The sequence below is a fragment of the Musca vetustissima genome, unplaced genomic scaffold (assembly GCF_032173495.1).
Source record: "Musca vetustissima isolate MV318-11 ecotype Yass unplaced genomic scaffold, APGP_CSIRO_Mvet_v1 utg3263, whole genome shotgun sequence".
Lineage (NCBI taxonomy): Eukaryota > Metazoa > Arthropoda > Insecta > Diptera > Muscidae > Musca > Musca vetustissima.
Window position 1 is genome coordinate 52,114 of NW_026882278.1, and position 18,542 is coordinate 70,655.

The following is an 18,542-nucleotide window of genomic DNA, read 5'->3' on the forward strand; positions in this document are numbered from 1 at the left end:
ACCCTAAATATTAATTTTATTTGATTTTAATCAGATTCCAGTATCATTTTAATGTAAAAAATGCAAATTTAATATATTTCAATTATGTTCTAAAAGTGTACTAAATTTTTAGTACCCCACAAAATTCATCATAAAACCTAAAATATTCGTTTTATCTGATTTTAATCATATTCCAGTATCATTTATATGTAACAAGTTACGCCAAAAATAAAATTTAGTACCTTTTAAGTATGTACTAAATTTTTAGTACCATCTAAAATCGTTGAAAATATTTGAAAACTTATTTTATTCTACTATTTATTACTACATTCAACACAATTATACCTTCAAAATGAAAACTGCACAAGCTTTATTATGTACTAAATGTGTACTAAAATTTTAGTACTACACATTTTTTAGTAATTGTTATAAATAATTGCATAATTTACATTAACAACACTAAACATTAGCCAATATATAACTTATTTGATTTAAAAATCAATTTTAGTACAATTTTTTATGATGTACTAAAAGTGTACTAAATTCCAAAATTGTCTATTTTTGTCATATTTTCAAATTTTTCACTAGGGATCATTATTTTGTAATGCCTTTGTTGATTAAATTCTTTAAAAGGGAATATTTTTTAGTACTAGAAGCGTACTAAAAATTTTTTTAGTACCAAAAAGTGTTCTAAAAAATTAAAAAAAAAATTCACTGGAAATGATTTATAATGTCCATAATATAATTTATTTGCTTAAAAAAAATCAATATTAGTACCTATTTTTACGATGTACTAAAAGTGTTCTAAATTTCAGAATTGTCTATTTTTGAAATATTTTCAATTTTTTTAACTAAGGGGAAATATTTTGTAAGACATTTTAGACTAAATTCTTAAAAATATATATATATATATATATATATTTTTAGTACTAAAAATGTACTAAAAAAATCTAAAACTAAAAAATTGTATATTTTTTAGTACAAAAAAAATTGAATTAAAAAGTGTAAAAAAATTGCATATTTTTGGTACTAAAAAATGCATTTTTTTACAAAAATTTAAATTTTTAGTACTAAAAATATTTCATATTTTTTAGTACTAAAAAATTTCATATTATTTTGTACTAAAATATTTCATATTTTTTAGTACTAAAAAAATTGCATATTTTTTAGTACTAAAAAAATTGCATATATTTTAGTACTAAAAAAATTGCATATTTTTTAGTACTAAAAAAATTGCATATTGTTTAGTACTAAAATATTGTATATTTTTAGTACAGAAAAAACTGCATATTTTTAGTACCAAAAAATTGAATTATTTAGTACGAAAAAAATTCCCAATATCCTATATTGCTGTACTAAATTTTTAGTACACCCCTGTATAATGTCCAAAAAAATATACCTCTAGTCCCTCTCGACAACATTGATGGGTACATTTATGGGTTTCCTGAAATTAACAGCCTGTTTTTGTAAAATTCTAAACGAATGAATTCGAGTGACTTACGACCAAACCTTTGTTTATGTAAACAAATATTTTTTGATTCAAAATAAAAATAAATGACATATTTTTCAAAACCAAGGAGTTTGGTCGTAAGTCACTCGAATTCGTTCGTTTAGAATTTTACAAAAACAGGCTGTAAATCAATTAGCCTAAAAGTATGCTTTAATTTTTGTTTCATATTTCCATTTCTCTCTCCCTCTCTCAGATGAATTCTGCGAAGAATATCCTCACAATTTAATGCCAACACCTGGCTATTGGATTGAATGTTCCCGCCAAAAAATCTCCATGCCCACCAATCACACGATATGGGATGAAAGTGATTCGGAACATGAGGATGTGCGCGGGGGTAATACCAGTGATGCCTATTTGGAGCGGGAGTGTAGTGACCTATATGAGGATGATGAGGATTCGGAGGCGACACCAAGGTATTGGAAAAACATTTTAATTTTTTTTTTAATTTGGATTTTTTTTTGTGGTCCCATCATGTCCATTCATGATTGAGAAAAAAATATAGTTAAAATCCAGCCCATCCACCACTCATAACCTCCATTAATTTTCATTCATCCACCATCATCTCCATCTTGCTTGCTCCGGACCCTTTCCTACCCCTGTCCTGCTTGTCTGCCATCTGCCCTGCCCATCTTCTTCTTTTTTTGATTTGCCCTGTCCATGGCATTTTGATGCGAATATTTAAGTCCTAGGAAAAAGACAACCATCGAGGAACAATGGGAACAAAATGGGGCCTTCGAACTGATCTCCGTGGAACAGGAGACCTATGAGAAGTATTTCTTTGGCCATGAACATTGGAATTATTTCACTAGCGATGAGGATTTGGGACCGGTGATTTTGTCCATAAAACAAGAGACCCTCAATGGAAGGGATCAATTCCGCATTCTCGTTCGGGCTGGCTCATATACGGTACATGGTCTGATACCTGCCTCATGTGTCTTTGCGGATAGGTGAGTTGGGATACCTTTGAAGGCATTTCGGAATCTCTAGAATTTATTTTCGATTTCCAGATATAACCGCGAAGAAGTGGTGAGATCTCTGGGCAAAGAAGTGAATCTAAATCCTCCCCTGACACTTGGCCAGCTGCCGGACACTCCCGAGGAATTACTGAAACTGGATCAGGTGGGATGGATAACCCAGTGAACTTTTTGGGGGGAATTTTTCAAAATTTCAGATTTTCTTTTCAGGTCTTTATAAAATCGGAGCTAAAGGTCGGTGTGATCTATGTCAAGGAGGACCAGTACACGGAGGAACAAATTCTAGACAATAATGAAAATTCCCTGCTATTCGATGAATTCCTGACCCTGCTAGGTGATCGTGTGCGCCTAAAGGGGTTCGACAAATATAAAGGTGGCCTTGATACAGTACATGATTTAACAGGTATGGGCGGAGGTCCTTCTCTCAAAAAATCTCTCTTCACTCACTCCCTCTCTCTTCTCCCTCCCTCCCTCTCTTAGGACTGTATTCTGTATATACAAATTGGCGTAACATTGAGATCATGTTCCATGTCTCCACCCTGCTGCCTTATGAGAAACACGATCCTCAAAAACTGCAACGGAAGCGGCACATCGGCAACGACATTGTCTGTGTGGTGTTTTTGGAGGCAGACAATACCCGCTTTAGTCCGGCCTGTATAAAAAGTCATTTTTTGCATACGTTTATATTGGTGAGTAGCCCACTCTGTCTCCCTCTCTCTCTTTCACTCTCAAATCTCCTCCTCTCTTTTTGTTCGCGACAGGTACGAGTCTCAGCCAGAATAAAACACAAACCCACACGGTATGAGGTGTCGGTGGTGACGCGTGACGAAGTTGGTGCCTATAAGCCATATTTGTGGGAACAATCGGTATTCGAAAAGGGGCCAATGTGCAGGTATGATCATGATCTATATTTTTTAAATGTACTAAAATTAAAAAAAATTATGGAATTGTTGAAAAAAATTATTTCGAAATATTTTTTAGTACTAAAAATGATTTCTCAAGAATTCTGGTACAAATTTTTGCATGTACTAAATTTGTACTAAAAATGTACTAAAACCATTTTAGGGCAGTTTTTGGCCTAAATTAACATAATAAAACCACTTTCAGTACTAAAAATAATTTTGTACGAAGTTTGGTAGCAATTTTGGTGTGTACTAAATTTGTACTAAAAGCATTTATGATGATTTTAAGTCATTACTAACATAATAAAATCATTTTTAGTACTAAACATGATTTTTTACGGATTTTAGTACCATTTTTTGGTGTGTACTAAATTTGTACTAAAATGTACTAAAAGCATTTATGGTGATTTTTGGTCATTACTAACATAACAAAACCATTTTTAGTACTAAAAAATATTTTTTACGAATTTTAGTAACATTTTTGGTGTGTACTAAAAATGTACTAAAATCATTTACGTCTATTTTTGGCGCATACTAGTCACTCCGAACATAAAAAATATGATTTTAATACTAAAAATGTATTTTCTGCGAATTTTAGTACAATTTTTGGTGTGTACTAAATTTGTTCTAAAATCATCTTTTTGTTAATTTTAAATGCACTAATCGCATTTAAGTCTATTTTTGGGGCTATTTTGGTGACTAGTATCACTCCGAACATAAAATATAAGATTTTAGTTCTAAACATTATTTTCTACGAATTTTAGTACCAATTTTGGCGTGTACTAAAAACGGTTTTAGGGCAGTTTTTTGGCCTAACAAATATAATAAAACTATTTTTTAGTACTAAAAATTACTTTCTACGATTTTTACTGCCAATTTTGGCATGTACTAAAAATGTACTAAAAACTTTTTGGGCTATTTTTAGTCATTATTAACATAATAAAACCTTTTCTATAGATAAAAATTGGTTTTTATAAATTTTTAGAACAATTTTTGCGATGTACTAAAGTTAGTACCAAAAAGTACTAAATTATATTATAGGAAATTTTAGACCCAAATGTGAAGAAAATTAAGAAAAATACATTTATAACATTTTTTGTTGCCCTTGAGATTTTTTTTATGAATTTTTGTAAAATTTTCACGATGTACTAAATTTGTACTAAATCGTTTTTGAAGACATTTTAGAACCATATATGAAGGAAATTAAGAAAATAAAAATTAAAAGCATGTTTATATACCCAAGGTAATTTTTTTTTATAATTTTTAGTACACTTTTCTCGATGTACTAAATTTGTACTAAATCATATTTTAGGAAATAATATACCCGATTGTCCCGAAATTGAGAAAACACCATTAATAACCTTTTTTAGCACTAAAAAATAATTTTTTTATGAATTTTTAATAAATTTTTCTCGATGTACTAAATTTGTACTAAAAAGTACTAAATGTTATTTTGAGAAATTCAAGAACCAAATATACAGAAAATTAAAAAAAGGTTCCCATAAAAACCTTTTGTAGTACCCAAGAAAATATTTTTCATGGATTTTAGAAAAATTTTCTCGATGTACTAAATTTGTACTAAAGAGTATTAAAATTACTTTTGAAACATTTTTTGAAGGAAATAAGTCAATACCTGTACGTATAATTGTTTAAAAGTCCGTACAATCTAATTTTTATATGAAAATATCAATTTTTTTAAGGTACTAAAAGTGTACTAAATATTTGTTTTGTTCTAAATATGTCCACAAATTACAAAATTACTTTAGTAATCTGGTATTTCGTGGCCTTAATAAGACAATTTGTTGTTTTTAAGCACATTTTTTCAAAATTTATATTGTACTAAAAGTGTACTAAATTTTTTTCTTTGTACTAAAAACCAAAAATGTCAATTTAATTTATTTCGATGGATTTTGTGGCCTTAATATATGAATTTGTAGTTTTAACGTAAAATTTGTCATGTACTAAAAGTGTACTAAATTTTTTGTTCAAAAAATTGTGTACTAAAAATCTTCAAAAATGTTAAATCCATTATATTCATGATTTTTACCAGTATTAAAGTATCATTTTTTTATTCTTTTACTAAAATATACCATGTACTAAAAGTGTACTAAATTTTTATGTTGTACTAAAAATCTTCAAAATTGTTATATCCATTACATCCATAAGTTTTACAGTGTTAAAATATATTTTTTTTATATTTTTACTAAAATTTGCCGTGTACTAAATATGTACTAAAAGTGTACTAAATTTTTATTTAGTACTAAAAACCTCCAAAAATGTTAAATCCATGAGTTTTAGAGCATTCAAATAAAATTTGTTATTCTTTTACCAAAATTTACACATGTACTAAATATTTTAGTACACATTTAGTACTAAATTTTTAATAACTTTTTATTTCTATTTTTTCAAATCTTTCAGAGAATGGCTCCTAACGAAAATCGTCAATGGTGAACGTGCCTCATATTCCGCTCCGAAATTCGCCCGCATGCAAGAACGCACCCGCTCCCAAATGCTAGAGGATTTGGTAATGAATCTGTCGAATCATGCCGAGACGGGCCAGATACCGAAACCATATCGCCGCGGCTCATGGCGCCCAATTGGTGAGGAAGAATATAAGAAAATGTTGCATGCAAGAGTTTTAGCCACTACCACAAATGAGCCACAAATCACACCTCTCTCGTCATCGTTGGACGTTGAAGTGTGCTGTGTGCAACTGTCTGTTAAACATAGTATGTAGTATATGGGAGAGGAGAGAGAAACAAACAAAAAACCAAAATGAAGAGAGCAAGCGGGAGACAGAGTGTTAAACTGTCTCTCTTAATTTATAATGCCATCCCAATCACAGTAACCTTGTTTTAATTCTTCTTCTTCCTGTTCTTGTTCTCGTTTGTTGGTCATGTTTGTTTTTGTCTGTCTGATGACTGCGAAGGAAATTTGTTTTGCATTTTTGTTGCCTACTTTTAGGCTGTAAATATGTTATTACCCCTTTCTTTACTTCACTCCCCCATTTCACAGCCATTAAAATCACATTCTGATGGCTGCTGTTAACAGCCTCTTAACGTGGCCATAAACATGCACAAACGTGATTTCATTACATGAAAACATTTCCAAGATTTTTTAAGATGTAAATTTTTTCCCGAGCATGGTTTATTTTGCCCAAAAACATATGTTCCTTGAAATATTTCAGCATGAAAAAAATTTCCCCTCTCTCCCATAAAATACAGTGAAACCTGGGTAAAAAAAGTATATAAAAAATTAGCTGAATAGTTGATTTATGATAGAAAAACTTTGCTGAATTGGGATTTTTTGAACGAAATGCTTAGCTGAATGGCATATTTCAGGAGAAAAACTTTGCTGGCTTAAGGTTTTTGTAATAAAAGACCCCGCTGAATTACATTTTTCGCTAGAAAACTTAGCTGAATTATGGTTCTCAAGAGAAAAACTTTGCTGAATTGGGATTTTTGGAAGAAAAACTTAGCTGAATTAATGTTTGTGAAAGAAAAACTTAGCTGAATGGCATTTTTCGAAGAGATACCTTTGCTGAATTGTCGTTTTCGTTACAAAAACTTTGCTGAATTGTAGTTTTCGTTGGAAAAACTTTGTTGACTTGCATTTTTCAAGAGAAAAACAATGCTAGCTTAGGATTTTCGTGGCAAAAGACCTTGCAGAATTATATTTTTCATTGGAAAACTTAGCTGAATTATGGTTCTCTAAAGCATAACATTACTGAATTGGTGTTTTTGGAAGAAAAACTTAGCTGATTTGATGATTTTAAAAGAATAACTCAGCTGAATTGCATTTTTCGACAGAACACCTTTGCTGAATTGTTGTTTTATTGGAAAATCTTTGCTGAATTAACTTTTTTAAAAGAAAAACGTTGCTTGCCTAGTGTGTTCACGAGAAAAAAAACCTTGCTGAATTCTATGTTCCGTTGGAAAACTCAGCTGAATTGGGATTTTTGAAAGAAAAACTTAGCTGAATTTATGTTTCTGAAAGAATATCCTTGCTGAATTGCATAAAAATTGCAGTTTTCGTTTTGAAATCTTTGCTGAATTACATTTTTGTTAGAAAACTCTGGTTCTCGAGAGAAAAACTTTGCTGAGTTGGAATTTTTGAAAGAAAAACTTAGCTGAATTTATGTTTTTGGAAGAAAAACTTAGCTGAATTGATGTTTTTGAAAGTATAACTCTGCTAAATGGTATTTTTCGAGGAGAAACCTTTGCTGAATAGTGGTTTTCGTTCGAAGAACTTTGTTGAATGACACTTTTCATTGGAAATACTTTGCTGAATTAACTTTTTCGGTTCAAAAACTGAAATAAATTGAGTTTTACTTTAGAAAAATGTAGCTGACTTTAGTTTTTGAAACTAAAATCGCTGCTGAATAGTGGCATACCTTGAAAAAAACTTGCTGAATTGATGTTTTTTGAAAGAATAACTGTTCTGAATTGCATTTTGCCAACGAACAGCTTTGCTGAATTGTTATTTTCGTTGGAAAAACTTTGCTGAATTATTTCTTTCAACATAACAACTAAAATAAATTTGCTGGTTTCTTTAGAAAAATGTAGATGAATTATGTTTATCAATCTAAAATATTTGCTGAATGAATTCCTTGAGAAAACCTTGCTAAATTATGATTTTCGAGGGAATAATGTTGCTGAATTGCATTTTTCAACAGAATACCTTTGCTGACTTGATTTTTTCGTTGAAAAAAACTTTGCTGATTAGCGTTTTTCTTCGAAAAATTTTAGCTGATGGCTGAATTAAGTTTTTTCAATAAAAAATCTTACCTGAATAGAGTTTTCCCAAACAAAAACTTTGCTGAATTGCATTTTCTTCGAAAATTTTTAGCTGAATTGCGTTTTTTTTCGAAAAATTTTAGTTGAATTGCGGTTTTCATCGAAAAATCTTAGCTGAATTCCTTAGTTCGCTGATAAATCAAATCTAACTTGCGCTTTCCTTCGAAAAGCTTAGCTTAGTTTTTCAATATAAAAACTTAGCTGAATTGAGTTTTTTTAACAGAAAAACTTAGCTAAATAGAGGTTATCAATAGAAAATCTTAGCTGAATTGCGTTTTTCAGAACAAAAAAATTTGCTAAATCACGTTTTCCTTTGAAAAATCTTAGCTTAATTGCGTTTTTCTTCTATAAATCTTACCTGAATTGCCTTTTTCATCTAAAAATCTTAGCTGAATTGCGTTTTTCTTCAAATCATCTTAGCTGAATTGCTTTTTTCTTCAAATCATCTTAGCTGAATTGCGCTTTTCTTCAAGAAATCTTAGCTGAATTGCGCTTTTCTTTAAAAAATCTTAGCTGAATTGTCATTTTCTTCGAACAATTTTAGCTGAATTCCGATTTTCTTCGAAAAATCTTAGCTTCATTGCGTTTTTTCTTCAAAAAATCTTAGCTGAATTGTTTTTTTCTTCGAAGCATCACAGCTGAATTGCGTTTTTATTCAAAATTTTTTAGCTGAATTGCGTGTTTCTTTGAAAAGTCTTAGCTGAATTGCGTTTTTCTTCGAAAAGTCTCAGCTGAATTGCGTTTTTCATAGAAAAATCTTAGCTGAATTAGCTTTTTCTTCAAAAAATCTTAGCTGAATTACATTAATCCAATAGAAACCACCACTTTTTTTATTCAGTGTCCATTTTTTAAAGGTTTCACTGTAACCCCCAATCCAATTTTGAATTTCCGCCTCCCAAAAAATAAATCAAATCTCATGTCAATGGGTGATTAATAGCTTCTAATGTGGCAACACCATTACCATAAAGGGGTGAACGAAATAAAAATCACAAAAAGCTTTCATTCACACTCTCTCCTCCACCCCCCTCCCCCATCAACCATCTTTGCATACATGTGTGGCTTTGTGTTGATGTTTGTGTGTATGAGTGTGTCTCTGCCTTTGTATTTTGAACTGCATGTCCTTTCATGTTTCGACGCCTTCTTAATGTTCTGCCGTTAATCTTCGTGCATAACAAATGATAGCCATCCTGAGCTTTGTTCCTTGGCCACCATATATCAGCAAAAAAGAAAAGAAAGACTCATTGCCAAATATGCGGAATTTTTTATCAATGTCAATTTTAAGAATGGACCGAATGACCCCTCTTTCCTCCCCCTTTCCGTTGCTTATTTATTTGAATGTGTTGTTTCCGTTTCCCCCTTTCCTTTTTCTTATCGGTGATGAATTTGTTAAGGATGGGGAGGGGGTCTAGATGTTGTTACATCTTCCGGTTGACAGCTGTAAAGACAACAACAAATCTATCGATTTTTTGGCAAAGGAGTCCTGAAAGAGGACTTTCGTTATATCCTTTTTCTTCCTCTTCTTTATGATTAAATTAAAAGCATCCATTTTTTCGATATTTATTTTTAAAGGATATTTTGATGAAGCTGAAATGATGCTAAAAGGATTCCAAACATCAATAATAGCTTTTAAAAAATGAGTGCATAATAAAAATGTGCTGAATTGAAGTTTTTATAAAGAAAAGTTAAGCTGAATTGTGATTTTCGTTTAGAAAATTTTGCTGAATTTAAATTTTCTAGCTGAAAACTTAGCTGAATTGAGGTTTTCCTTAAGAAAACTCCGCTGAATTGCATTTTTTGTTATAAAACTTAGCTGAATTGAGGTTTTCATTAAGAAAATTTTGCTGAATTGCAGTTTTTGTTAGAAAAACTTAGCTGAATTGAGGTTTTCGTTAAGAAAATGTGAAAACATTGCTGAATTGCAGTTTTTGTTACGAAAACTTGGCTGAATTGAGGTTTTCGCTATGAAAATGTGGCTGAATTGCAGTTGTTGTTGTTGAAACTTAGCTGAATTGAGTCTTTCGCTAAGAAAACAATTGCAGTTTTTGTAATTAAAGCTTAGCTGAATTGAGGATTTTGTTAAGAAAACATTGCTGAATTGCAGTTTTTGTTAGAAAAACTTTGCTGAGTTGAGGTTTTCATTAAGAAAATTTTGCTGAATTGCAGTTTTTATTAGGAAAACTTATCTGAATTGAGGTTTTCGTTATGAAAATGTGGCTGAATTGCAGTTGTTGTTATTAGCTGAATTGAGTCTTTCGCTAAGGAAACATTGCGGAATTGCAGTTTTTGTTAGAAAAACTTTGCTGAATTGAGGTTTTCATTAAGAAAATTTTGCTGAATTGGAGTTTTTGTTAGGAAAACTTAGCTGAATTGAGGTTTTCGTTATGAAAATGTGGCTGAATTGCAGTTATTGTTATTGAAACTTAGCTGAATTGAGTCTTTCGCTAAGAAAACACTGCTGAATTGCTGTTTTTGTAATTAAAGCTTAGCTGAATTGAGGATTTTGTTAAGAAAACATTGCTGAATTGAGTATTTCGCTAAGAAAACATTGCTGAATTGCAGTTTTGTTAGGAAAACTTAGCAGAAAATCGTCGCTGAATTGTGGGTTTTAAGAGAAATTCTTCTTGATTTAAGTTTCCACACGAAAAAATCCTTGCTGAATATACATTCCATCGATAAAAATGTAGCTGAATTGGCATTTTCGCTGGAAAAATATTGCTGAATTGTGTTTTTCAATAGAAAATCTTTGCTGAATTAAGTTTCCATATGATAAAAACCTAGCTGGATTGATATTACATACATAAAAAGTTTATCAAAATGTAGCTGAATTGGCATTTCGCTGGAAAATTATTGCTTAATTGTGTTTTTCAATAGAAAAACCATGCTGAATTAAGTTTCCATATGATAAAAACATAGCTGAATTGATATAACATACATAAAAACGTTGCTAAATTGTAATTTTTACGTTATGAATGTGATTTTATGCCATCACATTATGTTTTGCGCTGAAAAAACCTTTGCTGAATTACATTTTGCTATGATAAAACTTAGCTGAATACGAATTTTTTGATGAAACATCACTCAAATGATATTTGAAGACGTTAAAATGAATTTTTTCTATAACAAAATTTATTTTACAATAATAAAATCATTGCTGAATTAAACAAATATTAGCTGAATTGTGTTTATTACGCAAAAAACTTAGCTGAATTGCAATTTTTTGTAATAAATTTGCATTTTAAACCATCCCATAATGTTTGCTGATGAAAAAATCCTTGCTAAATTACATTTTTCACAATAAAACTTAGCTGAATTCCAATTTGTATAATAAAACCTCACTCAAATGAAGTTTTATGTCGTAAACTTACATTTTTCAATAAAAAAAATTATTTTCATATGTAAAAATTTTGCTGAATTGAATTTTTCTCTTACAAAAATTAGCTGAATTGAATTTTTCTCTTACAAAAAATTAGCTGAATTAGAATTTTTATATAAAAAAATAACATTTTTTACCTCCATATGTTGTTTTGCCTATTAAATATTTATTGCTGAATTACATTTTCCCCCATAAAATTTAGCTGAATATGAAAATTTTAAAGATTTAATTTTTTTTTTTTATTTTTTAATTATAAAAATTTACACTACATACCTCCACCTCCCTCCCATGTATATACATACATACTTTAAAAAATATATGTATATATTGAAATTTTATCTGTATGTGTGTAAGATTGCATGAATGATCCTGCAAAAAAAAATACGAAAAGAAAATTATCTCAATTTTTTTTTTCAAAAAAAAAAAATAATTTTTTTAAATTTTTATTTCCTCTCCCACCCCAAAAACTCTAGGCCACATGAGACCCTCATCGCCATTGTTGGACTCGGTACGCGATCAATTCGAAGATTACGATCAGTTGGCGAAAGATTTTACTCGTGTATTTTTAAATTCTGAACCATCGTGCCTACAAAATGCTCACCTGTTCGATGTCACCTTTCTGGTTGGCCAATCGAAGCAGAAAGCCCGATTTATTGGTGTGCGAGCGATATTGGGTGTACGAAGTCGGGTGTTTCAGGTAAGTGATTGAATATTTTGAAAAAAATTTGAAATTTTATGAAAAAAAAATGTTGAATTTTTTTGAAAAAAAAAGAAATTTTTTTAAAAAATTTTGAAAATTTTTCAAAATAAATAAAAAACAAACATTTTTTGGAAAAAAAATTTAAATTGTTTGAAAAAAAAATAATTTTTGGAAAAAAATTTTGAAATTTAAAAAAAAATTGACGTTTTTTGAAAAAAAAATTTTGAAATTCTTTGAAAAAAAATTTTTAAAAAAAAAAATTTTTCTTTGAAAAATTTTTAAATAAAAAAACAAACATTTTTTGGAAAAAAATTTTGACATTGTTTGAAAAAAAAATTTTTTGAAAATTTAGAAAAAATTTTTTCAAAAAAAAAAAAAAATTCAAAATAAATTAAAAAAATTCAAAATTTTTTTTTTAATTTTTTTTTTATATTTTGAAAAAAAAATTTTATTCTTTGAAAAATTTTCAAAATAAATAAAAAAACAAACATTTTTTGGAAAAAAATTTTGACATTGTTTGAAAATAAAATTTTGAAAATTTAGAAATTTGAAATTTTTTCAAAAAAAAAAAAATTTCAAAATAAATTAAAAAAATTCAAATAATATTTTTTTAAATTTTTTTTTATTAAAAAATATATTTTCTTTTCCAGGAAATGCTCTATGGCATCCAAACCGGTTTCGGCTCACCCCAAATACCAGTTGCTGAAATATTTGCGCGTCCAGCGCCATCATTGGTTTCACCACAAAATCAAAAACCGAAAAGTAATAATTATCTCACGGTACCCGATTCCGATTCGATACGACCGAAAAGTGTACCCTCATCACCCATGGTGAAGAGGGCTTTCTCACGGCTGGGTACCATCACTGCCGGTTGGGGTCGTTCGATACGCAACAAAAATACGAATCAATTGAATCCGGAGGATAAAAAGAAATGGATCTCGTCGACAGATTGTTCGAGTAAGAGTTTGAATTTCTTGAATTACAAATATATCGATGTGTGTTTTTTTCTTGTTTTTTTCTTTGTCTCCTCTAAATATTTTTTTTCGGTGTCGGTGTGTGTGTATTTTTTTCCAAAATGTACTAAAAACCAATTAAACCAACCCACCAATACAACTACTACCACCACCACTGCCAACTAACTTGCCACAATGGGATGCGTGTGTGTGTTGTGTTTTTGCATCGAATTTGAAAAAAAAAAATCTCCTGTAAAATTTTTGAAAAAAATCTGAAAAAAAAATCTCCTGTAAAAAATTTTGAAAAAAAATTCTCGTGTGTAAAATATCCTTGTAAACGATTGTGTAACTCCACCACTAATACTGCTACGTTTTGTTTGGACAATTGTGTTGCTACCTCATTTTTTTCTCTGTCTCTCTCTCTCTCTCTTTGGCTTGATTTGTAATTTAAAATTCCTTGCAAACATTTGAATTGGCTTGATATTTGTTTTTCAAAAATTTTTTGACATGTTTTCTTTAATTGGCTTTTTACAAAAAAAAATTAATTAAAATTTACTTTTTTAACACCACATAAAAAAATATTTTAAATTTTTTCATTATATTTTACATCATATTTTTCACATTTTTTAAATTCCAAAAAAAATTTCAAAACCTTTTTTTACAAAAAAAAAATTATTTTTTTCCAATTAATTTTTTTTCAAATTTAAAAAAAAAATTATTTTAAAATGTTTACATAATATTGTTTTTATTTTAATTATATGAAAAAAATTATTTTTTGACAAACAAAAATAATTTTTAATTTTTTTTAATTAATTAAATAATATATGATTTTGAAAATTATTTATTTATATTTATATATTTTATGATATATATATATATATTTTGTAATATATTATTTTTTTTTAAATTTAAAAAAAAATTTTTTTTATTTTAAAATGTTTACATAATATTGTTTTTATTTTAATTATATGAAAAAAAAAAATTATTTTTTGACAAAAAAAATTATTATTTAATTTTTTTTTTTAATTAAATAAACAATATATGATTTTGAAAATTATTTATTTATATTTATATATTTTATTTATTATATATATTTTGTAATATATTAATTTTTTATTATTAATTAATGTACTTAATAAAACTTATAATATAAAATTTTTTTTTTTAAAATAAAAATATATATATATAAATATATATTTTTTAACATAAAAATATTTATTAAATAAAAATTACATATTTTTTTCCAAAACATTTTTTTAATTATAAAAAATTTTTTTTTATTATTAAAAATTAATTATTATTTTTTTTTAATTTATTAAAAAAAAATATATAATTTTTTTTATTTAAATAAATTTTAATAATTTTGAATTGAATTTTTTTATTATTAATGTATACATTAAAAAAATAATGTATTTATTAAAAAATATATAAAAAAATTAAAAAAAAAAAAAAAATATTTTTTCAAATTAAAATAATAATAATTTATTTTTTTAAATAACACGAAAATGTTTATTAAATAAAAATTACATGATTTTTTCCAAATTAAAAAAATAAATTTTTTTATTATTAAAAATTGATTATTAATATTTTTTATATTAAAAATTAAAAATATATAATTTATTATTTTAATTAAATTATTTTTTTTAATTTATTGGTTATTTTTTATATTTGATTTTCATTAAAAAATAAATTTTTTGTTAAAAAAAATATATATATATTTAAAAAATTAATATTTAATACATATTTACATATTATTTACATATTATTTTTTTATATTTTAAAAAAATATAATTTTTTCATATAATTTGTTATTTTAATTAAATTATTTTTTTAACATATTGGTTATTTTTTTATATTTGATTTTCATTAAAAAATAAATGTTTTGTTAAAAAAATATATATTTTTTAATAAATATTTAATACATATTTACAAATAATTTTGTGAATATTATTTTTTTTTTAATATATTTATATTATTATTAATTTTTGTATTGGAATTTAATATATTTTTTATTAAATATTTGTTTATAAAAATATTAAAAAATCTATAAAAAAATATTTAAAAAAAATATTTTTTCAAATAAAAAAAATAATTTAATTTTAAAAATAATATTAAAATGTTTATTAAATAAAATTACATAATTTTAAAATTAAAAAAAAATAATTTTTTTATTATTAAAAATTGATTATTAATTTTTTTATATTAATTAAAAAATATAAATTTTTTTCATATAATTTATTATTTTAATTAAATTAAATTAATTTTTTTTTTTTTTGAATTTATTGGTTATTTTTTTATATTTTATTTTCATTAAAAAATAAATTTTTTGTATATATATATATATATATAATTTATTTTAAATTAATATAAAATACATATTTACAATTTTCTATAATTTTGTTATTAAATATTTGTTTATTTTTCTTTTTATAAATATTCATGTTTTATTTATCATTTAATTTTTTGTTTATATATATTTTTTTAAATAATAAAATTAAATAATTTGTTTTTACATTTTTATTTTTATCCATTTTATTAAATAATTTTAATTTTATTTTTGTTTCTTTTATTATTTTATTTATATTTTATCAAATCTTATTTTTTCCTTATTTATTTGTTTTCCTTTTTAATTTTATTTTTTTTTATTTTAATTTATATTTTTATTTGAAAAATAATTTTCTTTGTTATATATATTTAATTTTCTTTTATTAAATTTTATTTTATATTTTAATTTAATTTATTTTAATTTTTTGATTTAATTTAATTTCATTTAATTTAATTTATTTAATTGAATTTATTTTAATTTAATTTTATTTCATTTAATTTAATTTATTTAATTTTATTTTTTCTAACTTAAATTAATTTTATGTAATGTATATTAATTTCATGGCATTTAATTTAATTTAAATTAATTTTTTATTCAATTTAATTTATTTTAATTTAAATTAATTTTTTATTTAATTTAATTTTTATTAATCTTATTTTATTTCATTTTATTTAAATTTTTATTTTAATTTTATTTACTTCATTTTATTTTAATTTAATTTTTTTTTAATTAATTTAATTTTAAATTATTTTTTTTAAATTTTATTTAAATTTTTATTTTAATTTTATTTACTTTATTTTATTTTAATTTAATTTTTTTAATTAATTTAATTTTAAAATTAAATAAATTCATTAATTTTCAACAAAATTCACATTTAATTCATCAAAAATGCCTTTAATTTAAACTTTGTCCATTCATGCTCACTCGTACAATTGTTCTTTACATTCACTGCATATTACTCTTATTATCACTCTCCTATCTCCTCTCTCTCTTTCCCACCTACTGCACTCACAACAAACTGATAACACCATCACCAACATTTCATTCCGTTATCTTGCTCCCATCATGTTTAAATGGCTGCCATAACACATGCTCGTGTAATCATGCATCTCATTATCATCTCTCTCGTTCTCTTCTCACCTGTCTTTGTCTGTAATTCAATGTCATTATTAAATCTCTCACTCTTCCCATTAAGTTGTATTAATTTTTATGCCGCCAAAAATATCTTTGCAAATTTTCTGTGTAATCACCAACAAAACAAATTTTCTCAAATCACCCCCTCCACCTTTTTAACGTTACCTTTCATTGTGTGTGTAAAAATTGGATTTTTTATAAAAAAAAACAACAACAAAAATCAAACATTAATGATCAACTGTTTTTCATTTTCACATCCCCACATTCATACTTTACAATTATTACTTTATTTGCTTCTCTTCCTTTTCTTTGGTTGCCTTTCTTCTTTGCTTTTTTTCGTTTCTTTTCCTTTCCATTTTTTTGTTGTTTCAAATATTTTGCTTACCACAACAACAACAACAACAACCCCCACCTATAGACAGGGATAGCAAAGAAAAAGACAAGGACAAATCGGGTAACAATTTGGCTGTGCCTCGTCTATCGGTGTGTGCCGATGCCCAAAAGGTGGACCGGGCGAAACTGGCGCAAACCGAATTTACCATCATTGAATTCGATCCGGAAACATTTAGGGTGCTGTTGGACTATCTACACACGGGCACCTGCCCCCTGACATGTGTCTCCATACCAGGTAAGGGCAACAAAAACAACAACATTTTCAATTCTCACCCAAAATTGAAATTCCGTCATTCCTTTTAGGTCTCCTCTGTGCTGCCGAACACTACGACCTACCCGAACTGCTGCAGGCCTGCTTCCATCACTGCAAACAATTCCTGCGCATCGAAGTCGTCTGTCCCATGCTGATATCCTTGGAGAACTACTATTGGCGTTACACGTCCGCTTCCGAATTGGTCAACATGATTCTGTCCTTTGTCGAGAACAAAGCTCATGCCCTCTTCAAGTGCCCCGAATTCCTTAACCTCTCCGAGTCCATGGTCCAAATGATAATGTGCCGTGAATTGCAATGTCCCGAAATTCGTAAATTCGAGGCAATGTTGGCCTGGGCCAAACACAAAGTGTCGAAAATGAAAGTCCATCCGAACAAGGATAGCCAATTCGAATTCGAATGCATTATGGAAAGGCTCACGCGCGATCTCAACCTCTGTCGCATTTCACCCAGTGAACTGTTGTCGATTGTCCTGCCCTCGAAGGCACTGAAAAACGAACGAATCATGGAAACGCTAATGATGCAGGTCAATTTGGGCACGTACCGCATGCAGGAACTGGATGAGTATCGCCAACAGTTGCGCAGCCAAGAATCGGCCGAGGCCGAAGTCCATCATCGGGGTGGATGAGATAGTAAGAATGTTAGTTTCGATATTGATCGTGGCGGTGGCAGTGGGGCCAGTGGTGGAGATGTTTCAAACGCTTATGATTCCACCGCCGATGATGAGGTGGAATTTTATACCGATTTTGATGCAAATCCCACTACAAGCCGAGTGGCGGCGCAAATGCAGGCGGCCAAGGAGGCGAGACGAAGGCGGTGGGCGGGTGATGGCGCGTCGGCGGGTAGTACGGATTGTGGGAAGAGATTTTAAGGTGACTGAGATCGATAATAGCTTTCAGAGGTCTGTGAGACCCTCCAGACCTTGCAGAGGTATGTAAGGCCTTCCAGAGAGTTCTCTAATGCTTCCAGAGGTCCCAGAAGACCATAGAAAAACATTTCAAAGGGTTTTAAGACCTTCCAGAGTCCTTCAATGCCTTTCAGAGGTCTGTAAGACCTTTCAGAGGTCTTTAGAACCTTCCAGAGGTCTTTAAGGGTCTCTTGGGCTTTCCTGAGATCTGTAAGGCATTAAGGGTCTTTTGGGCATTCCAGAGATCTGTAAGGCCTTCCAGATGTGTTTAAGATCTTTCAGAAGTCTTAAACATCTCCCGGAGGCTTCTAGTGCCTTTCAGAG

At 27.9% G+C, this 18,542-nt stretch overlaps 1 protein-coding gene across 1 annotated transcript; it reads left to right on the forward strand.

Moving 5' to 3' along the window:
• Window positions 1–1,682: 1,682 nt before the first annotated feature.
• Window positions 1,683–18,177, forward strand: LOC133328513 (uncharacterized; the record flags this gene model as incomplete). Its single annotated transcript, XM_061537077.1, has 11 exons — window positions 1,683–1,902; window positions 2,173–2,436; window positions 2,497–2,608; window positions 2,674–2,866; window positions 2,944–3,152; window positions 3,225–3,355; window positions 5,784–5,965; window positions 12,008–12,231; window positions 12,885–13,191; window positions 17,066–17,275; window positions 17,344–18,177. Coding segments are annotated over 11 exons (2,648 nt in total), but the record flags the coding sequence as incomplete, so codon positions are not given.
• Window positions 18,178–18,542: the final 365 nt, after the last annotated feature.